General features: G+C 67.4%; 2 protein-coding genes across 6 annotated transcripts in view; one reads left to right on the top strand and one right to left on the bottom strand.

Annotated features, from left to right (window-relative positions):
• The window catches only part of LSP1 (lymphocyte specific protein 1), a 36109-nt gene extending 17657 nt beyond the window's left edge, over positions 1 to 18452 (top strand). Inside the window, exons 2-11 of one of the 5 annotated variants that reach the window (XM_082749234.1) lie at positions 7449 to 7586; positions 9130 to 9285; positions 10990 to 11185; positions 11634 to 11726; positions 11986 to 12029; positions 12181 to 12262; positions 13165 to 13299; positions 13559 to 13636; positions 13784 to 13886; positions 17950 to 18452. In XM_082749234.1, the coding sequence (XP_082605360.1) occupies positions 7449 to 7586; positions 9130 to 9285; positions 10990 to 11185; positions 11634 to 11726; positions 11986 to 12029; positions 12181 to 12262; positions 13165 to 13299; positions 13559 to 13636; positions 13784 to 13873 (1012 nt within the window). In that variant the 3' untranslated portion in view covers positions 13874 to 13886; positions 17950 to 18452. Of the gene's footprint in view, positions 1 to 7448; positions 7587 to 9129; positions 9286 to 10989; positions 11186 to 11633; positions 11727 to 11985; positions 12030 to 12180; positions 12263 to 13146; positions 13300 to 13558; positions 13637 to 13780; positions 13887 to 17949 lie in introns of all 5 variants that reach the window. The other 4 variants (XM_082749231.1, XM_082749230.1, XM_082749233.1 and 1 more) reach the window with 4 other exon arrangements.
• On the bottom strand, positions 15086 to 17943 carry PRR33 (proline rich 33). Its single transcript, XM_082749216.1, has one exon. The coding sequence runs from the start codon at positions 16726 to 16728 to the stop codon at positions 15289 to 15291; it is 1440 nt and encodes a 479-aa protein (XP_082605342.1). The 5' UTR covers positions 16729 to 17943; the 3' UTR covers positions 15086 to 15288.
• Positions 18453 to 23647: the final 5195 nt, after the last annotated feature.

Genomic DNA, 23647 nt, shown 5'->3' with positions numbered 1-23647 from the left:
GGGTCAAGGACAAGGAGGCTGACCGGGGAGCACATCCCAGGAGGTAGGACCCCCAGCCACAGGGAGGCGATGGGCCAGCCGGCCGACGTCAGGCTCGGTTCCGGGTCCCACTCTAGGGCAGAGGGGACGGTCCGGGAGCCGGCCTCCGGGGGATCCTGAGAGAGAGGGGCTTGGGGGCCCAAAGCTCTTTGTGGGACCCCGGTGCGGGGCTCTGCGGAGCCAGACTGGCAAGGGGACCCCTGACCGGGCAAAGCCCCTCTAGGTAGGTTTTGGGGGCACTGCCTCCTTCTCCCTCGGGCTGCAGCTGTCCCCGGTGGGTGGGCACCAGGGGAGCAGGGACCCCACTCCCCCCACCCCCCGCATGGCCCTCTCCCTGTCGGCCCATCAGAGCAGACGACCAGGGTCTGCCCGCCTGGCCTGGACAACTTCGGGGCCTGCGGTATGATGGGCCGGCCTGGCCTGGGGCTGCCCTGACCAGCATTTGGAGGCTGGTCCCCACAGGGCCTTCACGGGTCCAGGAAGCCAGGACACTGCAGGTCTGGGGATACAGTTGTGGCAGGAAACTGGGGGCCGGGCTGCACAGGGGCTATCAAGGGAGGGACCCATCTGGCCCAGAGCCCTACGGCTGGCGCAGCTCCCACCTGCGTGGATGGCGGGCGGGCCGGCCACCTACGGAGCCGCTCAGCGTGGGGCAGGGAGCAGGCTGGGACTGGGTGCGTCTGGAATGGGATGTGGGGCGAAGGGGACATGTGCCCTCCGCGCGACTCTGTCCCTGAGGGGTGCCTGCGTGGGATGGGCCGGGACTGTGGGTCACTCGGGAGGAGCGTGGGGACAGAGAGGAGGGGCGACACGCTGGCTTGCTGCCCTGTCCTTTCTGACAGGTGTCACCGTCCACATCCCCTATCCTTCCAGGCCAGGCACAGGCACAGGCACAGGTGCCCTTCCTCTGAGGGGGCTTCCCCAAGCATTCCCCCCCTGGCTCCAAACAGGGGCTCTCCTGGGGTCCCTGAGCCTCGCCTAGTGGTCAGCACTGGCTTTCCTGGCAGCCCCGAAGGTCCCGGACCCCACTGTGGGCCCCGGCTCCCGGAGGGATGGAGAGCTGGCTCGGGGAGGGGGCCGGAGCCCGGGGCGGAGGGGAGGGGCGAATCGGGGGACAGGCCTGCCCAGGCCTGCTAGCGAGGGGCTGGAACAGGAGGGACTTGGGCTGCCTGGGAGGTGATGGAGCAGGTGACACATACGGGACTGGGGCCCTGGCCCAGGAAGGGAGGCTGGGGACGGTGGCAGCCATGGCTGTGGTCTCCTGGTTCCCCTTCCCAAGGGAGACCTCCCGACCCCATTCTTTACCTGTAAACTGGGGTGACAGTCCCCCCTGAATGGGGTGACAACCAGGTGGCATTTTGAGCCCGGAGTGGGGCCGTCTTGGGCTGAACAGGGCCTGCCCTCACTGCCCCTGGGGGGTCCCTGGTGACCTGAGGTCAGAGGCAGGGGCCACACTCCCCAGTCCGCTCCTGGGGCCGGCCAGGAAAGAGGGGCTGAAGGGGGATTCCTTGGCTTTGGGGGCTGTGTGGGGCAGCTGGGGGCTCCCTCACAAGGGCTGCCCCGCTGTGCACTGGATGAAGAGGCCAGGGGAGGGTCCCACAGAGATGACGCTCTGATTGAGGACGGGCCGGCCTCGGCTGGGAGAAGGGCCTGCCCGGGCGGAAGGTGCTCCTAGCTGGGGTCCCAGGGCTCCCGTGGAAGGAAAGATGCCAGCACGCCGGCTGCCTGGCCCTTCCCACCTGAGGGACAAGCCCAGAGCCCCTGCCCAGGCCACAGGGCTCTGTTCCCCTGCCCGGGGCCGGGAAGGAGCTAGAGTGTGGGTGGAGTTACCTTAGGATGGCCTGGCCTGGGGCTCACGGCTCGAGAGCACATTGTCCGGCCAGCTGTGGGCTCCCGGAGGCAGCAGCTGTGCCCCATGTCCCCCAGCACCAGCCCCTTGGGGCCTCACTCCCTCCCCACACCTGAGGGCCAGCCTGTGACTTTTGGGGAGCCAGCCCCTCTGTGGGAGGGGGAAGCCAGCTCTGCCGGCAGATGTCCCCTCCTCCGGGGAGGCTTCTCAGATGAGACCTGCCACCAGAACCAGGATGGGGGCAGTGAGGGGTGCGGGCCAGGCCCTGCCCCGTGGCGCCCCAGCTTCCTCTTGGGGGGCCAGGTCTGCCAATAGCACCAGTCAAGAGGCAGTTGGAGCTAGGGCAGCCCAGGGAGGGGTCTTGTTTGCACCTGGCTGAGTGAGGTCTGGGCCCCGGGGAGCTGGGGAGCCGAGGCTGGGCCCGGCGTCTCACCCTAAGGAAGGGGTCAGAGGGACTGACGCCACAGCCCCACTCCGGGGCGACCTCCTATGTTTCCCTCCGCTCAGCCCCATCCTCCTTGTCCTCAGGAGGGCAACGTGTCCCCCACCTCGTGTCCCCTCCAACTGCGTTCCACCGAGCTCCTTCCTGCTTAGAACCTCCCCGAGTCCCCAGGGTCCCCAGCTGCCCTGCCCTGGGTCTCCCAGGGACCCAACATCACCCCCAGGCCGCTGGGGGCTGCCCCACCCGTGCTGCTATTCCGGGAGTGACTGCAGAGGGGAGGGTCGGGGGGCCTGCGCTCCCGCCCCACAGGGGCAGAGCCGAGTGCTCTGCGGGGACACCAAGGCCCTGGGGTGGGGGTGCAGGCCCAGGCTGTCCCCACCCCTGCAGCGCTAACCCCTGTGAGGCGCCCGGCCTGGAGGAGGAGGGGCGGAGACCGGAAGGGGCCGAGGGGCTTGTACCCCAGGCCTTTCCCTGCAGCCGTGGCCGCTCTCCGCTCCCTGGTCACCCCCGAACCCTGGTGCCCCACGGCTGCCCCTCAGCTCCCTGAGGGGTGACTCATCCCCTGGGCTCTTCCCTGCCTGGGTCCCTCCTCACCTGCAGTCCCTCCTGACCTTCTCCCCAGGAGCTCCCATGGCCCCCACACTCTGCTGGCCCAAGCTCAACTTGGGGCCTCCCCCCAATCCACCCACCCCCGGAACCCCCCTTCCCTCCTGGGCGGCGGCTGCCCCTTTGCCCGCACCACCTTCCCGGCTGGCAGCTCCCCTCCAGCCCACCTGCGCCCACAGGGGCCTCAGAGACCCTCCTGTCCGTCTCCCCACAGCTGCCCCTCTCTGGCCATGACTGCACCAAGCACTCTGGCCACCGCCTTCATGGCTCTGCTCTCACTGTACCCCCTCCCTGGCCCACGAACCCCAGCTCATCTTTCAGAGCCAAGTTCAAGGTCGCCTCCTGGGCTCTCCGGGCAGTGGGGTCGGGCTGCCCAGGGTGCTACCTCCCTGGCCCGCGGACAGCCTGTGCCGTCGAGGAAAGGGGTCATCTCTCCCCATGCGCAGCAGGACACAGGCGCACCCAGAAAGGTGCAGCTGGACGAGGGATGGCCAGGAGCGTGGGCTGGACCCGCGCCAGGGCAGGCGGGTGGGGCATGGGGGAGCGAGGTTCCCGGCAGCTCCCCTGTCCTCACCCCGGGCCTGGGGCGGCAGCGCGTGCCTCCTCCTTGCCCCTCCTGCCAGCTCATCTCCTCCGGCCCCTCCTGCCTCCCCCCTGCCCACCTGCCCCTTTGGCGCTGCCTTCGTACTCCGGACTCACCCCCACAGGGGCACCCTGTGCCTCTCTGCAAGGACGCGTGACAGCCGGTCCCCAGGCCATGCCACACCCACAGAACCCTCCCACACAGCCTGGGGCAGGACCCTGCCTTGTATGAGCCGTTGGGGGCACCCTCGTGGTAGCCCAGCCACCACTGCCTTCCCCGGAACTCCCTGACGGGGCCACTGACCTCTGCCCTTGGGGGACCGGCTCTCTGGTAGTTGGGGATCCCCGGAAGCCAACACTAAGAAGGCCTCTCCATGGGCTCCTTCTTCCCCACACTGTGCCTTCCCTCATGGGCTCTGTGGTCACTTGGAGGACCAGTCGCTCTGCAAGTGTCCACCCCGGGAGACAGTAGGGAGGCAGGGCATGGGGGGACAGAGACCTTGGTGGTCTGCGGGGAGACCTGTGTTCCCTGCTCCTGGCGGGGTGTCTGGTCCCACTCCCCAGGCCTCTCAGGCAGCTCTCAACCACTGTGTCCAGGTCCCCTGTAGCCAAAAGGGTCCCCTGCAAGCCTAAAAGAAGAATTCTCCTAAGGCAGGTGCCCTGCCTGGCCCCCAAGCCCAGCCCCCAAGCTCTCCCCATGACTCTGAGCCCAGCTTTGGGCACCAGAGACAGGTGGGTGCCCCAAAGCCACCTGCAGGGGGCAGAGTCAAGCAGGGACGGAGCCCACCAGGGCAGGGGGAGGACGGGGGCAGGACAGCTGGCCAGGCTGGCTCAGACCCTATCCCCCATCATCCGACCCGGCCGGGGCGGGGGGAACCACGAGGGGGTGCTGCAGAGGAGAGAGGGGGCTGGCACCTCGAGTCGGGGCTGGGAGACAGTGGACATGGCCAGCAGGGGCAGCCCCTGGGCTGGGGGTCCCTCCCCGACCGAGGATGGAGAGCTCTGAGCCTTCCCGGGGCCCGTTGGGGTCTGCCCACGCTGCTGCCCCGGGTGGGGCGAGGCCCCGTGGCGGACCCCGACGCAGGACCGCACTCCACGGCCCCGGGGCTGAACCGATGGCCGCATGAGAGCCAGAACAGACACAGGAAACAGCCTAATTGCATTTGCTAAGGAACACCAAATCCCTTACAGCTGCGCTCAGGCCGAGCCAGGGGCCACGGGGCGGGGAGGGGGGCGGCCATGGCCGGCATCCTGACAGCTCCGCGGAGCCTGCCAAGGGGTCTGGGCTGCTGGCCGGGGAAGGGGGGCGCCTTTCCCAGGCCAGAGGCCCCCACCCCACCCCAGGAGAGCCGCCCCCTCTCAGTTCCCAGAACGGAGCCCAGCTGCGGAACAGTGAGGGGCTCACAGGAGGGGCTGCATGACTCACATCCTGGGGCTGGGGGGAGGGAGGAGGGGGGAGGGCTCCCTGTCCTCAGGCCGCTGGGTCTCCCAGCGCGGGGCTTTGGGGAGACAGCAGAAGACCCCTGCCCCGCACCCCGTCTCTGCTCCCCCCACGCTCCTGCCTGTGGGCGCCTGGGGACCCCATGCCAGTGGCAGGCCATGAAGGGTGACCCTCGGGGGGGCCGCCCCCCCGGGATGCTGCTCTGGGTCTCCCTCCTGGGCCGCTGTCAAGGCGCTGGCAGGGGTGCTGGGCAGGGGTGCTGTGCAGGGGTGCTGTGCAGGGGGGCTGGGCAGGGGGGCTGGGCAGGAGTGCTGGGCAGGGAGGCTGGGCAGGGGGGCTGGGCAGGGGTGCTGGGCAGGGGGGCTGGGCAGGGGGGCTGGGCAGGGGTGCTGGGCAGGGGGGCTGGGCAGGGGTGCTGGGCAGGGGGGCTGGGCAGGGGGGCTGGGCAGGGGTGCTGGGCAGGGGTGCTGGGCAGGGGGGCTGGGCCTGCGCATTTGCCCTCACCTTGTTCCCACTTCCGCGTCTGCGTGTGCAGAGGGACGCCCGCCTGTGTGCCGGGGGGTGTTCGGGGCCACGCACGGAGGGCGGACGTGGGTGCCGACGTTGGCCTGAGTGGCGCTAGAGCCCACAGAGGGACTCTGCGTGTGTGTGCACGCGTGTGTCTGTGTGTGCAAGGGAGGCCCAGCCAGGCACTGCGTGCCCGTGCATGGGGCTCTGCCGAGTGTGGGCCCGCACAGGGCTCTTGTGGCCGGGACCCATCACCGTAAGGGCAGACCCCGGGGGCTCAGCCCCTGCCTGGGTCGGGAGTGACGGGACACATTGGGTTTTGCACTCAGATCTAGTGGGAGGGTCTGGGGAGCAGGAGCTATGGCCATGTTGTGGAGAGGCCCCATGGGGGTTCCAGACAGCAGGCCTGAGGGGGACCTGAGGCTCAGCTCCAGCCTTGGGCCACCCACGCCCCACCTGAGCCCACGCGTGCGCACCTGTGCACCGCGCATGGGCTGGGACGCGACAACATCCCGACACAGATGCGGCCACGGGCGTGTGCAGCTGGGACACGGGATCGAGGGGAACAAGATGGCCAGTCCCGACAGGAACGGCCGGGAATTCCTCCTGGGTTGTCCCCAGGGGCCACCCTACAAGAAGGTTGGGGGGCCCATGCTCCGGCCCACGCTGGGATCCAGCACCGACTCCCGCGGCACACGGGCTCCCACCCTCCACGAGGAGGGCCCGTGGGTGTGAATGGCGGGGAAGGACCCCAGAGCCCAGGTCCCCAACAGCCCGAGCGCTCCATGGCCCTGGGGCTTCTGAGCAGGATGGAAGCCGGGTGCGGGCCAGGAAGGGCTCGCTGGGGCCCTGCGGGGGGGTCGATGACACCGCGGAGGAGTGAGGGTAGGCGGACGCGGGTGCTGAGGTCTGAGCACGGCTGAGGTCCCTGGGGGCTGCCACGGTGGGGGGGTGCAGAGCGGGGGCTGCATGGGGCCTGGCTTTTGTCTGGGAGGCTCTGGGAGGACTGAAGGGAGGTTAGATCACGGCCAGCAGGGCTGCCGAGACCATGGAGCCGGCCAGCCTGGCCAAGGGTGGAGGCTCCGAAGGAGAGGGCTGCGGGGTCAGGCAGCGGACACCAGCAGGAAGGGACGGAGACCCCGGCCTGGGGCAGTGGGACCCCTGCAGAAGCAAAGACCAGGACTCCCCTCCCGGGGTCCAGGGGAATTGGGGGAGGCAGGGCCATGTCGATGGCCAAGGCCTGGGGTGTCTGCTCGCCCCCCCCACCCTGCCGGACACCAATAGTCTGAGACCTACCGGGCCAGGGTCAGGGGAAACGGGCCATGGGCCCCCGGTCCCAGGCCCACCTTGTGAGGCCCCAAGGGAGGGACCCCGAGAAGCTGTGGGGTCAATGTGAACTGAGCGAGGGGCTCTGCAGGGGGTCTCAGATCCTCGTCTGTGAAACAGCTCAGAGAGGGGTCAGGCTGGGGCTGGATGCAGCCTCTTCTGCAGGTCTTGGGCCCTCTTGGGGGGCTGCCTTCTTCCAACACACCGGGTCCCTGGGGAGCAGGAGGGAGCACCCCAGCTGGGGGGGAGGTGTTGGCTTGGGAGGCAGCTGCCTCACCAGGTCTACCCCGGACCTGACCCCAGCCCAGCCCGGCCGTACTTGATGGGCTGTGGCTGGACCCCCAGATCAGGTAGGCCCCTGACACCTCCCGCCGCCTATCCCCATGCCCTCTGTGGCCCGGCTCTGGGTGGGCCAAGGAAGCCCAGCTGGTGGAGGGGACCCAGAGGTTGCTGCAGGCCTGGCTGGACCCTGGAGCCCCTCCATCCCCAGGCCTGGAGAACCCTGGGAGCTCCCCCGGGGCCCCGAGGGCGCCTCGGTGACCAGCTCCCGTGACGTCCGCTCTATGCACAAGGAAACCGAGGCCCGGACACGAGGCCTGCTGGGACTGCAGCGGGAGGGCGCAGGCTGCGGTTGACCGTCTCTCGGTGTCCCCCAGGCTCACCACTCAGTGGAGCGTGGAAGATGAGGAAGAGGCTGCCCGGGAGCGGCGCCGTCGGGAGAGGGACAGCGAGCTGCGGGCCCAGGACGAGGACGGGGGCAGCCGGGCCCCCCAGCTGCCTGAGCAGGAGACCCTGTAAGCTGCTCGCCCAGCCCGGCCCCATAAGCCCGGGCAGAGGGGTGTGCTGGCGGTCAGGCCCTGGGCGAGGGGTCGCAGAGCAGGAGAGACCACGCAGGAGCTCAGCCCAGCAGCAGAGGCAGGAGTGGGCAGAGTTCTCAGGGTGGGGGTCCTCACAGCCCCAGCGCCAGCAGAGCCTGCTGGCCGGCCGGCCGGACTCACGTGCGGCCACCCCTCCCAGCCAGCCTCCCAGAGCGCTGACTCAGGCTCTGGCCGCCCCGCGCCGTCCTGGCCCCTGCTTGGACCGACACTGACCCCAGCTGCGCGGCCCTGGCCCCAGAGCCCCCCGCCCAAGCTCCCCGCTGCCGGTGACTCATGGAGGCCACGTCCAACTTGGCGGGCCGCGGGCCTGCTCGTTTCCTCCCTGGGCCCAGGAGGCCTCCGCGGCCGGGCTGGGCTGTTTTTACAATAATGCCCCCCTTCCTCCCGCCGCTGTTTTGTTCCATTTTCTCCGAGTCAGCAGCTCCGGGCAGGGTGGGGTGCCGCGGCGGTCATGGGCCCTCCAGCCGGGGCCTCGGCCTAGATGGCAGGGGCTGGGGGTGGAGGGGGAGCCCACTAGCACCCGATCCAAGGCCTGCCTGGGGGCACGGGGTGCATGGGCTTCCTGGGGAAGGAGCAAGTCACCAGAGCCCTGGGGGCACAGCTGAGGGGGCAGAGGGAGACAACCCCCCACACGGGGACCCTAGGGTGACAGACGGGGCATGGCTCAGCAATTGGGGGTCCTAAACTGTTGGGGGAGCACAGCCCAGCTCTTGGGGGGCCTTAGACTGATGAGGGAGCCATAACTCATCTCTTGAGAGACCCTAGACTGAGGGGAGAAACATAGTCCAGCTCTCAGGGGACCCTAAACGGATGGGGGAGTCATAGCCCAGTTCTCAGAAGGCCCTAGATTTTGGGGGGAGCACAGGCCAGCTCTTGGGGAACCCTGGACTGGTGGAGGAAGCATAGCCCAGCTCTCAGGGGACCCTAGACTAATGGGGGAGGCATAGTCCATTCTCAGAAGACCCTAGGCTGATGGAGGAACACAGCCCAGCTCTCAAGAGACCCTAGACCAATGGGAGAGGCATAGCTCAGTTCTCAGAAGGCCCTAAACTCATGGTGGAGGCACACCCCAGCTCTCAGAGGACATTAGACCGATGGGGAAGGCACAGCCCAGCTCTCAGGGGACCCTGGACTGATGGGGAGGCCCAGCCCAGCTCTTGGGGAACCTTAGACTCATGAAAGAGACAGAGCCTGTTCTTGGGGGGCCCCGGTTTAATAGGGTGAGACACAACCTTGGCCTCAGGCAGCTCCAAACTCTGAGGGAGACACAGTCCTGCCCTCAGGGACTCTCTGACCATGAGGAGGCTCAGCCCAGCCGTGGGGTGCTGCCTCGGCAGACAGGGCCTCCCATCCCTGGAGCCGGGGTCTGAGGAAGGGAGGAGGAATGTGGGTAGCATGTCTGTGGCCCTGGTGGCCTGGCTCTGAGCGGGGTGGGGGGTACCCTGTGCTACTCTTTCAGCCTCAGCCTGAAGCCCGCAGAGGCTCCGGAACCGGAGGAGGATGAGGGTTTCAGCGACTGGTCCCAGAAGCCCGAGCGGCAGCAGCAGCAGCACCGGGGGGCTGGGGAGGCCCCTTGGGGCGAGAGTCCCGAGGGCCAGCAAGAGGAGGAGGACAGGCAAGTGGCGGCCAACGTCGGCAGGCGGGGCTGCCAGACAGGGGCTCCCTCCGAGCCCCCGACCCGCGCCTGAGAACCCGCCGCCGGCCCCGCAAAGCGGCGGCAGGAGGAAGGGAGGAAGAGAGCGAGACGGCGGGCGGCGGGCCGAGGGGCTGCGGGGAGGGCTGGGAGGGAATCTCATTCCTGGGCTCCCCAGGGCCCCTGGGCCCCGTCCAGACCAGCTGCAGCCCCGGCCGGGGTGTCGCCACATCAGCACACATCTGCGGCCGCTGACGTAATGGAGGCCCTGCGCCCCTTCCTCCCTCGGGGCTGGCTGATCTCCATTCCCACGGAGGGGAGCAGGTATTTCCAGATGTGCGGGCCTGTGAGCCGGCCTGGAGGGACAAGCTTTCCAGATGTGCAGACGTGTTTGCTGGTCTGAACGGGGCCGGCGGGGCCGGGGGCCGAGGCGCCCCCGGGGGCCCAGGAATGGGATGGGGGGCTGCTCCCGGAGCCTCACCCCCCCCTCAGCTCAGGGGTCTGAGGGCGCCCCACACCGAGCCGTGGACAGGGTGCCAGCTCTGCTCAGGGACTTCAGGCTTGGGGGGCAGGTGCCCCGCACCTGAGTGTCTCCAGACCCACGCCACTCTCCTCTCCGGGTCACCTCGCGGCCCTCCACGGCCCCTCGGGAGGCTCGAGCTCCAGCTAACACCCCTCCGGTGGTCCCACCACCCCTTCTTCACCCTGTAAGCCAGCTCCCACACCCCAGGAGCCAGCGGCTTTGCTGGGGCCCTGGTCCTGGCCGGCCCCCTGCCTGCCAGCGCCCCCTCTGGGCCTCAGTTTCCCCCATCTGCCTTTGGGAGTCAGTGCCCACTCTGCATTTCTAGGATGGGTCTGGGGTCAGCAGGGCTGGCCTGTGCACGAGTCTGGGGGCTCAGCCCTGCGGGCTCCCTCCTCTCTCCCGGCAGCCACAGGCCGCGGCTGTTCCCAACAGCAGGGGGCACTTTGGCTCTTCGGTCGGACCCTCATGCTCCCAAGCAGGCCTCCTCCCGCCCCACACCGGCCTCGTCCCCGGACCCGCAGCTGCTGAATGGGCCCTCTGTGTGCTGGCCACTGGCTGGGACCCACCCACCTTGGGCGGTGGGTCTGGGCCGCCCCGGCACCAAGGGGCGTGAAATCATGGAAACTTCGAGAAATTCCCATCTTACCTAGGTTCAGTCCTGCTCAAATGCAGAGCCACGCTGGCTGCCAGCAGGCATGGCCAGTGCAGGCCGCCCCTCTCCTTGGGGCCACGAGCCTTGCTGTGGCCTCTACACGCGCCTTGTCCTCCAGCTGAGCAGCCCCCAAACCACCCACAGACCCTGCCCGCCTCCTTGGCCTACTTGCCCCCCTCTCAGAGCAGGGCAGGAACAAGTGGGGGCCGAGGCCGGCCAGCCGGATACAGACAAGCACGACCTGGACTGGGTCCTACCTGGAAAGCCTGGAGACTGGGTCTGGCCTCAGAGTGTGGGTGGTGGGCGGCCCCCGGTCAGAGCCAGCAGGGATGGGGGCTGGCTCGGAGGTCCTCGGACCCCTTTCCCCAGGGAGGCTGGGGTCAGGACGCCTTGGCCCTCAACCGGTCCGACTGCCCTCATCTTTCAGATGAGAAACTGAGGTTTGGAAACAGGAAGGGCCTCGAGGCGAGCAACTGAATGACCTTCCGTGGGCCTTCCTCTACCTCCCCAGGCCCCACCCGCACACCTGCGGGAGCCGGGATGGAGACGAGCAGAGCCCGGCCAGCGTCCGCCTGGAGGAGCTACGTCTGAGCCCCAGCTCCGAGCTCCAGGCAAGGCCGGGAGCAGAGGAGACCCAGTCCAGGAGCCCGGAGGGGACTGTCCAGGGCAGCCTGGGGCCGGGAGGCGCTGGAGAGACAGAAGAGCAGGTGGTGGTTCCAGCGGGGGTGGGCGCTGTCCGAGCCCCGGGCAGGCTCTCTGCTGACTGCGGGCACTGTCCGAGCCCCGGGCAGGGTCTCTGCTGACTGCGGGCGCTGTCCGAGCCCCGGGCAGGGTCTCTGCTGACTGCGGGCGCTGTCCGAGCCCCGGGCAGGGTCTCTGCTGACTGCGTGTTCTGCTACCTTGCTGGACTGGCTTCGAGAGGGAGCCGCCCCCACTCCCCAGACTCTAGCACCCACATTCTAGGAGGGTGGAGGGCCTCACTGACCCTGGGATCAAGTGAGAACTGCGGAGAGTTTGAGAACCAGAGCATGTCAGGGCTGGAACGGGCCTGAGGCCCAGGGAGGGGAAAGTGTTTGCTCCAACAAGTCCTGGATGGGGCAGGAGGGGTGCAAAGGGGGTGCACTCATCGTGTAACCTCAGATGCTCTCTTTCTAGCACCACAAAAGCCAGCAGCCCAGGACACCCAGCCCCCTGGCCTTGGAGGACGCTACCGAACAGAGCTCACCTCCCCTGAGCCCCAGCACCAAAGTAGGTCAAGGCCCAGAGCCTGCTGCCTTCTCTTTCCCAGAATCACGACCGAATGGCAGCCCCAGAGAGGCAGCCACACGTCACCTCCAGGAATAGGGAGCACATCCTGCCCTTCCTGCGCTATTCCCCCAAGCCCAGCACTCAGCCCAACCCTGAGAAATGAATCCGTGGAAGGCTGGACTGGTGGACAGGAGCCACGGGGGCCGTGGGGGGGGGGGGGCTCTGGCTGAAGGCTCACGTCTCTGCTCGCTCTCTCCAGCTCATCGACAGAACCGAGTCCCTGAACCGCTCCATCAAGAAGAGGTGTGTCTGCTGTTTTCCAGACTAGGACTTGGGGCTCCCCAGGAGAGGGTTGAAGAGAGGGGTCTGGGGGCCAGAGATTCAGGGGCCTGAGGGGTGGGCTGCACCCGCCAAGGGAGCGAGCATGGGGCGTGACCCTCCTCCCGCCCTCCAGTAACAGCGTGAAGAAGTCCCAGGCAGCCCTGCCCATCTCCAAGATCGATGAGCGGCTGGAGCAGTACACTCAGGCCGTCGAGGTACGCTGAGGCCTCGCCTTTTCTGCTGGGTCCTTCTTCCGTCCACACACCATGGTGCCATCCGACCGAGACCCTCTGTCCAGGACCTCTCTGTCCAGCCGGGACCCCTCCACCCAGTCACGACCCCTTCATCCAAACAATGCGCCTCCATTCAACCAACACCCACCAGCCAGCACCCGTCGGCCGGCCAGGGCTCCTCCGTCCAACCCACGCCCTCCCACGCGAATGCCCCCCCGCCCCCCTCCCCCCCGTCCAGCCAGCCTACAGCCCTCCAGCCAGCCAACGCCCACTCATCCAACCTATATTCTTTAAAAAAAAAAGATTTTACTGATTTCCTTGGGGGAAAGAGAGTGAATGAGGGAGTGGATGAGTGGGGGCAGGGGCCGAGGGAGAAGCAGAGGCCGACGCCCGCTGGGCAGGGAGCCCGACTCGGGGGCTCACCCAGGACTCGGACACCCTGACCTGGGCTGCAGGCACACCTCACCGCCTGAGCCACCAGACGCCCCAGCCTATACTCTCGTGTCCAGCCGTGCCCCCTCCCTCAGCCGCCGTCACTCCGGTGCCCACGCCCCACCGCGGCAGCACTCTTCTCTCCCACCCACACCCTCCGCCTCCACCCGACCTGGCTCCTCCAGCCCGGTGTGGCAGCTCCCTCTCTGTCCCGACCCCCCCCCCCGTGTCCCCTGTGCTCTTCGGGTTGAGAGGCTGTTTCCCAAGGACACCGAGCGGAGGACCGTGCCCGTTTCGTCCCAGCACTCTGCTCCAGCCCTTCGCTGGGAAGGCGCCCCGGCAGAGACGCAAAGACGTGGAGGGAATCGTCTGTCTGTCGGACGGTCCCACACGGGCCTCGCTGACGCGGCTCCTGCGGCCGCTCACTCACGCAGGCTCCTTCTGCTCCGCAGACCGCCGGCCGGGCCTCCAGGCTAGTGCGCCAGCCCTCCATCGAGCTGCCCAGCATGGCCGTGGCCAGCACCAAGAGCCGGTGGGAGACGGGAGAGGTGCAGGCCCAGTCCACGACCAAGGCCCCCTCCTGCAAGGTAGGGCTCATCCCGGGGCGAGGCTTACCCCTCGGCAAGGCGAGCGTGAGACCATCCAGGCTGAAGTGTGGGGGGCACTGGGACGTTTGTGGGGTGGCCGTCGCCGGGCTGGCCCCAGAGTGGAAGGTCATGCGGGACAATGGGTTGGCCCAGGGCAGGTGGACGGGGCCGTCTTCGCCTAGGCCCCAGTCTGGTAAGGAGAGAGAGTTCTCTGTGGTGTAGGGTCTGCACCTGTGACATGTCCTTCCTGTGCCCCCAGGATATTGTAGCTGGAGACATGAGCAAGAAAAGCCTCTGGGAGCAGAAAGGAGGCTCCAAGGCGCCATCAGCAATGAAGGTAGTGTGCAAGCGTGCCTGACAGAGGGACCGCAGGCCCGGCAGTCGAGAGCAAAGAGGAGCTGTCCTCGGTGCACCCGGAGGGCTCCCCAGAGGCAACATCATGGCCCTTCTGTGGCTCTCACCTTTGCTCCTCCTTCCCCAGCAGAGCACCCCATCTGGAAAGAGGTACAAGTTCGTGGCCACTGGACACGGGAAGTATGAGAAGGTGCTCGTGGACGAGGGCTCGGGGCCCTAGGCGGCCCTTCCTGGTAAGTCCAGGGCAGTGGCCCTAGCACAAAGCGTCATGTGTGGGAATGTGGTGGCGTGGACAGGGCCCGCGTGTTACAAGCTGCCAGGGCAGCCTCAGAGCTCCCCGGAACCCGGGCGTGGCTCCGTCTCCCCACCGTGCAGACTCCCCGAACCAAGCCGCATCTTACGCAGATGCTGCTCTCCCGCGGCCGGCTTCAGCTTTTTGCAGCTCCGCGCCGCAGGGGAACTCGGACCTCCTTCCGGAAGGCCGGTGAGCTCATCCTGGCCACTGCACGGGAATGTCCTGGGAGTTGGGTCTGGGTCTTCAAGGGGCAAGAACCTTGGTCTCACTCCCCTGATGGGGGTCCACTCGAGTCTCCACCTCCCGCCCATCCCCTGGTGAAGCAACTTGGCCCAGTGCCACAGTGAGACACACTTTATTAGTGGCCCGAGTCTCGGGGTCCACGGACAGTTCCCATCACACCTCGGGTGACACAGCGGGCCGCCTACTGGCTGCGGGTTCCCTTTCTGTGTCCTGCTCCCAGTCACCTCCATGGCCCTCTCCCATCACTGCTGTCCCCATCGGGGCCCTGACCCTCGCCCTGGCTGCACACCGAGGCCTGAAAGCTGCCGGAGGCCTGGGGTCTCCTTCACGGCGCCACCCACCTCGCTGGGGTGTTCTCCTGCCCCAGCCCTGAGGGCACCCTCCTCCCCTGGCCAGCGAAGCTGGCCCCTGACTCACGGTGAGACCGTCCCCCACCTCCCAGCAGCGAGCCCGCTCATGCTTTGGCCCCTCGGTGAGAGAATCCGAGGGGGCACCAGAAGGGACAGGGCCTGGGGTCCGGCTCCCTGAAATGCGGAGCCTCTGCCTCAGCTCCTGGTGCCCACCGACGGCTGACTCCCCCGACCGGTCCCACTCTGCACAGCAAATGTCAATCTGTCCCCAGACTTCGGCGGCGGGTGGGGGGCGGGGGGCGCCGCGGAGCTCGCCCCAGAATCCTCCCCGCCCTGACGAGCCTCAGAGATCATGTCAGGCTCAGAGACCCTCCCCGCCTGCCTGCAGCCCCTTGGGAGCCCGAGGACGCACTCCTGCCCCTGTTTGCCCCAGGCCCAAGCCTAGGGCCGGCCACGCGGTTCGACCCCCCACCCCCGCACAGCATGGTACGCTTTCCTTCTCACAGGAGCCTTTCCCCCGCCAGCCCCCACACTCTGCCCCCACACGGACCCCTCCCCCTCCCCCTGCCCCCTACCTCATCGCCCTTCCGCTGTTCTCCTTCAGGCCACCCACCCCCCCTGCCCCCTCCTGGCTACCAGCGTCCGTCTGGCCCCAGTGTCCTCTTCAGGGGCCGTGGCCTCTCCCTGGACCCCCTGTCCCTCTTCAGTCCGCACCATGGTCCTGGACCCTGGGGCCACCCGGGCCAATCACTGGAGCCTCCAGCCGGCCGCCGTCCGGTTGAAGTTCTTGGGCTTGGGGCTCAGGTCCAGGACGGGGCGGACGGTGGGAGGGGGCCGGGTGGCCGCCTCCTGCAGCTTCCGGGCGTTGAACCGCGGCCTGCACAGGAAAGGCAGGCGGCCCAGGCCAGCCAGGGCACCAGCCCTGTCCTCGGGCCCGGCCGGGCCGCTTTGGGTCTTGGCCACCGACATATGATACAGCACCGCGTCCCACATCCTGGAGGCCCGGGAGGCCGGGGGCCGGGACGCTGGGCCCACGGGGGCTGTCACCGCCTGCTCCCTGCACTCCGGGCTCTGCTCCGGCCCCAGCAATAGGGGTGCCTCCGCCTCCTCCACCAGCTGCTTCTTGAGGCGCATCCAGCCGCTGAGCTGAGGCTTGGGAGCCACCCTGGGGACAGGGCACGGGTGAGGGCCTGACAGTGGGACGGGGGGTGAGGCCCCACGGGGTCCGGAGCCCAGCTCGGCCTCAGCGGCAGGCCCCGATGCAGGGAGACCCTCCAAGGGTTCCACAGCAGGGCCCTCGGGGGCAGGATCGTGGGGCGAGGGTCCCCAGGAGCAGGAGGTAGGGGCAACAGGCAGCACAACCTGAGTGCTGGCCTCTCTGGGCCCTGAGACCTCAGAGCCCGGGGGCGGCCTGGGTGCGGGGGGCTCCTCAGGCCAGGGACTGGCTGCCTCAGTGGGCAGCGGGCGGATGTGGGCCACAGGAACCAGGGGCTGGGCCCCGGGAGGGCACGGGACTGTGTCTCGGTCCTGCCCCCCATGCCCCCCATTGGGGGCCGTCTGCTGGGGCTCAGGGGTCCTGGCCTGTGGGGATGGCACTAGCCGGATGTGCAAGTGGCTGACGTGGGTGACCCCTGCTGTGGGGGCCGAGACCTGTGTGAGGCCGCTGGGGGGCCGGGAGGGGGCTGGAGCCGGGGCCGCAAGCTGGGGCCCTGTGGCCTTGAAGTGAGCGGCCAGGCTCCTGCGCTGCGCCAAGCTGAAGGGGAGCGGGGATTTCTGCAGAGGTGATGCCACGTGGTGGATGACGGAGCTGCGGGCAGAGCATGGCCGGGCGGCCACGGGGCGCGAGGCCTCTGTGGGAGGTGGGGCCTCCATGGGGCACAGGGCCGTGGGCTCCGGGTCGTGGCTGGCCTCGCTCACGGGGGACAGGGAGGTGCGGAAAGCGCCCAGCGGCACGGGAGGCCCGGCCCCCATCATCTTCCTCCGGGCAGCTTTCCTCAGAAGCTTCTGCAGACGCACATTGTCCTTCCCCGGCTTGGGCAGCAGGGGCGGTGGGGGTCCAGAGGGCCCCTGGGGGCACAGGCCAGCCACGATGAGCATCGGCACACCCTGGGGAGGAGAGAGGCAGCCGTCAGGCTCGCCCTCCTCACGGCCAGCACCCCTCCCGCAAGGGGCACGTGGCTCCCCCATTATGTGGGAGGCCCGGAGGTTCAGGGGTTCCCCGCCTGACCGTCGGGGGCTCTGCTTTCCGACCACTTGGCACCCGCTGGGGGTGTCCCTAGCAAATCTGTCGGCGTCAGCGACTCTGTGGGGCGGCTGCCCCTCACGCTGACTTAGAAGGCCGTCCACAGAGGCCTGGGGCCCTCAGCGGGTGACGGGCGAGGATGCCCCCCGGTGCACAGGCTGGGCCGTGGGGCCCGCGAGCGCGCTCCAAGGGGAGGCACGTGCTGGGCCGGCAGCCGGCCAGGGCAGGAAGAGCGCCTGCCCGCAGACGCGTGAGGGGCGCCGCGCCGTCGCCGGTCAGACCACAGGCTCGTCCACTGCGAGCCAGCGGCGAGGGCGGCGGCCAGAGGCTGCATCATCAGAGGTAGATTGGCCGGGAGGTGGGAGCAATTTTCGCTGAGCTACGCTAAATGGGATATTCCCGCAGACATCCTGGCTGGGGTGGTCCTGGCCAAGCCGCCCGCCCTGGTTTCTGGGCACCACGTGCTTGCGAGGACGTTGACAGATGGCGTCTGGGCCAAGCCGGAGGCCGCCGGTTCGTGGGGGGAAGGAGCCTGGAGCGGCCGCCCTGTGGGGCTCTGTCAGGCGAGCGCAGATCTGCCTGGGGCTTACTCTTCACTGCGCCTGCTTCTGGGGGCCCAGGACCCCAGGAACCGCGGGAGCGCCAGGGTCCACTCTGGGGCTGTGTGGCCGGCGGGCGGGCAGGCGATGGGCAGAACCCCCTCCACCCTGAGTCCCACTGAGGCTCGGGGTCCCGGGGCCCAGCATCGGGGAGGCAAGCTTCCCAGGTGGGAGCAGACACAGCGTTTCGGCAGCCGGAAGAGGGAGGCTGCTGCCGGGCCGAGGGGGGAGCGTGGGCGGGCCCAGGTGGCCAGCGGGGCCAGGCTGGCGGCACGGAGGGCTGGGCAGGTCGCCCCTCCCTAGACCGCAGCCTCGTGCGCCCGCACGCCCCTGTGCTGTGCTGCAGCTCTCCTGAGACCACTGGTACCTCTTGGCAGCAACCTCCATGCTCGGTGGGGGGAGTCCAGCCCGAAGCCCACCCCGGCCCTGCCGCCGGAGCTGCTGCCATGGCCCGCTTGGCCTGCCCGCCCCCTCCATCACCCACTCCAATCGCCACCTCTCCGCTCCTCGACCCCCTGACCTCTCCCCACTCCCGCTCTCTGACGCCCACTGTGCCTCTCGTGGCAGGGGCAGGAAAGGGACTGTCACTGGTGATTGACCCAAGGAGCCACCCATCACAGAGGCCAAGGGTTCCCAAGGAAGGCCCAGGATGGGCCGAGAGAGAGCACCTGCCGGGGGATCTCCAGGTCAAGAGACAGCACCTCCTGCACCACACGCTCGGGCCCAGCCAGCCCCCAGCCCCTGCTTGCAGCCTCCTCCTCCCAGTGCAATAAAGCCCTCGTGTGTGCCAGACGCTCATTCTGTGTTCACTAACTGGGGGAGGGACAGTGTCAGCTCAGTCGTGGAGCCCTCCCCACCCACCCTGGACAGTGGTGGCACCCAGGCCTCCGGCCTCCAGGTTCCGACACCCTGTCCTGTCCCTGCCTTCTGCAGTGTTTGACTCTGGGATCCGAGGTGTATGGTGGCTTAAGTGCGGGGCTCATGACGGTTGAGATCCGGTCCTCCTCTCCCAGAGCACCTGTGATGCTTCCCGCCTTGACTGGCCTGATTAAACTTTACTGTGCTTGAAACAGTGTGCGTTTCTGGTCTTTGTCCCTAGACCGTGCCCCCCTCCCAAAAGAACACCCCCCCCTTGGGGTTATTCCCTATCCTGGCCCCGGGGTGCTGCTCAGTGAAGATTTCGTGGATGGACAGACGTAGGTGGTGGACAATGGGAGGGTGGAGATGGGTGGGTGGATGGATGGATGGATGGATGGATGGATGGACAGATGTATGATGGGTGAAGCAGTGGAAGAATGGATGAGAGTTGGAAGGGTGGGTAGATGGACCAGTGGAAAGATGGCTGGATGGAAGGATGATGGGTAGATGGTTGGATGGTGGTTGGATGATGGTTGGATGGTGGTTGGATGGTGGTTGGATGATGGTTGGATGGTGATTGGATGGTGGTTGGATGGTGGTTGGATGGTGGTTGGATGGTGGTTGGATGGTGGTTGGATGATGGTTGGATGGTGGTTGGATGGTGGTTGGATGGTGGTTGGATGGTGATTGGATGGTGGTTGGATGGTGGTTGGATGGTGGTTGGATGATGGTTGGATGGTGGTTGGATGGTGGTTGGATGGTGGTTGGATGGTGGTTGGATGATGGTTGGATGGTGGTTGGATGGTGGTTGGATGGTGGTTGGATGGTGGTTGGATGATGGTTGGATGGTGGTTGGATGGTGGTTGGATGGTGGTTGGATGATGGTTGGATGGTGGTTGGATGATGGATGATGGACAACGGATGATGGGCGGCTGGGTGGGTAAGTGAGTGGGTGGGTAAGTGAGGGAAGGAGGGTAGATGGACTGATGTGTAAATAGAAAGACAAGATGAATAAATAGCGGGTGGACAGCAGCTGGGGGGCGGGGTGAGTGTGCTGGTCGTGAGTGTGCCGGACGCTGCCTGGACAGACAGCGGAAGGGAGGGAGGCAGCCAGTGAAGGTGAAAACGGGTGCGTGGGAACAAATGGTCGGGTGGTCGCGAGTGGACCAGAGTGTGAAGGGGGAGACAGGCTGGAGGCCGTGCCCCCCAGCCCTGAGCCCTGACGCCCTCACCATCTGGGAAACCCATTCGAAGGCAGGATGGCTACACCTCTGGCATTCTAGGCCTGGCTCTGCTCGAATGTCCATTGTTGAGGTCTTCGGGTCGCAATCCGCCTGCCTCCCCGAGGACAGGGTAAATAGGTCCAAGTCCGGACGGTTCGGACTCCACGGTCCACGGCCGTCGCGTCCCACCACAGCCCACCTCAGAGACTACTCTGGGGGGGGGGTCTTCCCCCAGGGGACACACCGCTCTCCCTTCTCACCCAGCTGGATGGGACAAGGGCAGCAGCAGAGTTGACCATGAAAGGTCCAGGGCTGGACACAGAGCAGGGACCGGAGTGGATGACACCACGGGACGGGAGGCAGGTGGCAGATGGTGCCAGCCACGTAGCCCTGACCCATGCGGGCCCCGCTCAACCTGCCCAGCGCCCTGGGGATGAGGACCCAGGGCTTGATGCCTCTGAGTACCGCTGACCCCGCCGCGTCCGCAATGGAGCCGCCACCTCCCAGAGACTTTGGGACAGAGCCGACCCACTAAAGGGTCCCCAGGATCGGAATGGTCTCTGCCCAAGGGGTCCCTGGCCTGGGGTGTCCTGCCTGCCTGAGAGCCCCATCCGCCCCACCACTCCTCTGCCCCTGACATAGGAGCCAACCTGTCCTCTACAGGTCTTGAAGGAGCACCAGGGTGTGTGGGGTGGCAAGTGCCCAGGGCTGGGGAAGTGTCCCCAAAGTGCTGTGTCAGCAGCTTCTATCTGGGGCCTGGCAGAGCCCAAGTTGGTGGTGCTGGCACCAGCGAGGGCGCCCAGAACCCATTCAATTTCCCTTGGGCCCCGCCACCCCCACCCATGCAAACTGGGGCCAGGACCCAGACTGTGGGGGGCCCTGATCTCTCCCACTCCCCCTGGGGTCACCTCTGAAGACAGCTGGAGCCAAGATATTTGGGGCACCGCCTCTCGTCACAGCCTCCTCCCTGCTCTGTGGCCTCAACAGCTTTGCTGGCTTCAGAAGCTCGCACCCCACCATCCCTGGGCCAAGCTGTCCCCGAGGTCCCCCTAGCCAACACCTTTCTGGGGTGGAGATCAGTCCTCCGCTCCAACCAGGGCTGGGCCACCCCTACCCCTTGCTTCCGCCCCCGGCCTCCAGACCCCCTCCGGCCCCAGAGCAGGGCCCGGCCCTCTCCGCCCACCCAGACTAGGCCGGGCCCGGTGGGCCGGGGTGTGGATTACCTGTCGAAGGCTCTCAGAGGCCTGCGGCCTGTCCAGCAGTGCCGGCTCAATACTGTCCCGCTGCACCACGGGCCTGGTGCCCGAGGAGGAGGTCACGGATGCCCAAAATAAAACCTGTGCGATTCCTCTGACCTCAGCGCCCGCTCCCTGGCTCGCCCATTCACGGGAGAGCACCTGCCAGGGGCCAAGGCCACTAAGCGGGCAGCCACCCTCCTCTGCTGGCCGAGCAGGGCCACTGCAGGGTTCGGGCAGGGCCACCGCAGGTGCAGCTGCTAAGAACCACGGGCCCCAGCAACAGGGCAGCCAGCAGCTCCCAGGAGCCGGGCACCCGTGTGCTGAGCGGTGCCGGGTGCACGCAGGGCCCCCCGGGCCAGACTCCAGCAGGGCCTACGGACAAGGCCAAATGCTCCAGGATGTGCTGTCCTCACATGTGTGTCCACATCTGTCTGTGTGTACAGGTTCGGGGGCTGTGCTCAGGTCTCCGAGCAAAGCAGCAAGAGCCAGTGAAAGCCCCACCATGGGGAGGAGGCTGTCACGGTGAGCCCGCAGGAGCTACCGCGGGGGCTTCCCTGGAAGGGACTCTGCGGGTGGTCCCACTGGGCAGAGTCGGCCAAGGGTCAAGGGCGTGTGACCCTCCAAGATCTTGCTGGTCCAAGGACCAGGACAGGTGGAGGGAACAGCACTCAGAGAAGGAGGATAGGGCCGTCCCCAGCAGCTCGGGCCTCGGGGGCAGGCGGGAGAGGGTCTCTGTGTCCCTCGCTGAATGGCTGTAGGTATGCCTGTCCTGTCTTGGGTCCCTGTGGCCTTATCCCCAGTTTGGGGGGACTGTATGGGGTGCTAGTGGGACCCTTCCAGAAGGCTCCAAGGACCACGGGCCGTGCGGAGCTGGGGCTGGGGCACGAGTCTCCTGCCCACCAGGCTGTCGTCCCTGACTCGAAGCCTCCAGAGGGCAGGGGCCTCGGTTGTGTCTCCCCAGGGTTCACCCTGTCCCACGTGCTGGGTCACCAGCTGTTGCCCTGGACCAAGCTGTGCCGTGGACCCCACTGTCCGTGCTCGGCAGCCCCTTGCCCGGAGCCCTCAGGTCTAGAAGGAGGTACCCGACGGCTGTGGCCCTTCTCTCGGTTTCCCTCGCTGAGGGGCAAGCAAGGGGACCATCCGAGGCCCGGGCGAGATGTCGGCCAGCCGGACGGTGCCACCTAGAGTCCCGAGGATGGAAGGTGCCACGTGGAGTTCCACGGACAGAAAAGCCAGCCCCGGGGCGCCTGGGTGGCTCAGTTGGTTAAGCCACTGCCTTCAGCTCAGGTCATGATCCTGGAGTCCCGGGATCAAGTCCTGCATCGGGCTCCCAGCTCCACGGGGAGTCTGCGTCTCCCTCTGACCTTCTCCTCGCTCATGTTGTCTCTCACTGACTCCCTCTCAAATAAATAAAATCTTTAAAAAAAAAAAAAAGAAAGAAAAGAAAAGCCAGCCCCCCCCCCCCCAGCACAGAGCCGACCGTGCGGTGAGCAGCTCGTGGAGCTTGGCTGTGGGGCCAGAGGCCCTCACGGTCTAGACCCCCAGACGGGGAGCTCCCAGGCTGAGGGCAGAGGTATGGCCCTGGCCTTGGGGAGGACCAGCCCCTGGGGTGACGAAGACCCTCAGTGCTCGAGCTCCTGCCTGGACCGTAACTTCTCGAGCCCGTCTGTGCCGCACGCCCCAGGTCTGGGCACTAAGCAGGGCTCAGACCTGACAGACGCCTGGCTGAGGACTTGCAGAGCCCTCCACTCCACGGGAGACCCGGGCCCTCGGGCCACGTGCTCTGACGGAGGAGCAGGTGGGCTGCGGCGAGGGACACTTGCCCCAGACGCCGCAGAGGGCGGGCGGCTGGGCTGGGGGCGTCAGAGCCCCAGGCTAGGGCTGGTTGAGAGCCCTGGGCCACCCAGTCCGTCCTGTCAGCCCTCCTCAGCCCGTCAGGAATGTGCCCGCTGTCAGGGGGGTGGGGGGGTAAAAATAGAAGCTGACACTTCCTTCTCCTTCTCCACATGCGTCTGCCCATCCGTGCCTCCTTGGGCCCCCTCCTCTGCTGTTCCTATACTTGGTAAGGGGCCTGCATGGGCACAGCCCCTTCCCGCCTGCCCCACGCGCCCGGCCACCCAGTCCCCGGCCAATGGGCTTCTGGGCAAGATCAAATGTCACTATAACATGAGGTGGTGAGCCGGGCGGGCAGTGTCTGAGCCGTCCTGTCCACAGGGAGCCCCAGCCCTTCTCTCCAGACTCAGCCACAGGTTGGTATGGCGCAGGGCTGGGCAGGACTGGCCGGCCACTCGAGGCGCGTCCGGGGTTCTGGGGTGCGGAGGGGCCAGGACGCCGTGATTCCACATCTCCGCTCTGAGCACGGCAGCTCGGGGAACCCGCAAAGCTGCCCAGGGTCCCGAGGGTACTGGCGCGGAGGGTGTTGCTCTGAGATGTGAACACGAGCAAGCTGTCCCAAACCGCAGCCGGGCAGCCGGGGGGGCCCGGGGAGGCGGAGGGGCCTCCCTGGAGGTAAGGGGACGGAGAAGTGGGGGTCGAGGCCAAGAGCCCCGGAAGGCCACTGCCCACAGCTCCGAGGGCCGCCCAGTGCCGGGTCCTGGCTCACCCCCGGGGCCATCTGGGCCTCTCCACGGGGCTCCAGTAAGCGCAGGGGCCCAGGCCAGCTTCTCTCAGACGCCGGGGGCTCTTGGCCTCAAGCGGTCATCGCCTCCAATGCCGCCAGGTGTAGAGACCAACGCGAGGGGTCTGGTGGAATTCACCCCAGGAGCGGTTGCATGGAGAGAGGTGGCTGGTGGGGGCTTCAGGGACAGCTCCTAGAGGCCAAGGAAGGAGCAAACAGGGCCAGGCCAGGGTGGACTGGGGACCTGGGATCTATCCCACGGCCCTGGACGCATCCCACCGCTGCCCATGGGGGAGCAGCACGTGCGCCCAGAGGCCCCGCCCAGGCTG

Source organism: Mustela nivalis (genome assembly GCF_964662115.1).
Source record: "Mustela nivalis genome assembly, chromosome: 9".
In the NCBI taxonomy this organism is placed as follows: domain Eukaryota; kingdom Metazoa; phylum Chordata; class Mammalia; order Carnivora; family Mustelidae; genus Mustela; species Mustela nivalis.
Note: the sequence above shows the minus strand (reverse complement) of the source record. Positions and strands in the feature narration are given on the sequence as shown.

Bases quoted from the DNA above. Each gene is read 5' to 3' on its own strand.
- PRR33 (XM_082749216.1), bottom strand. From the start codon at position 16,728: ATGGGGGAGCCACGTGCCCCTTGCGGGAGGGGTGCTGGCCGTGAGGAG.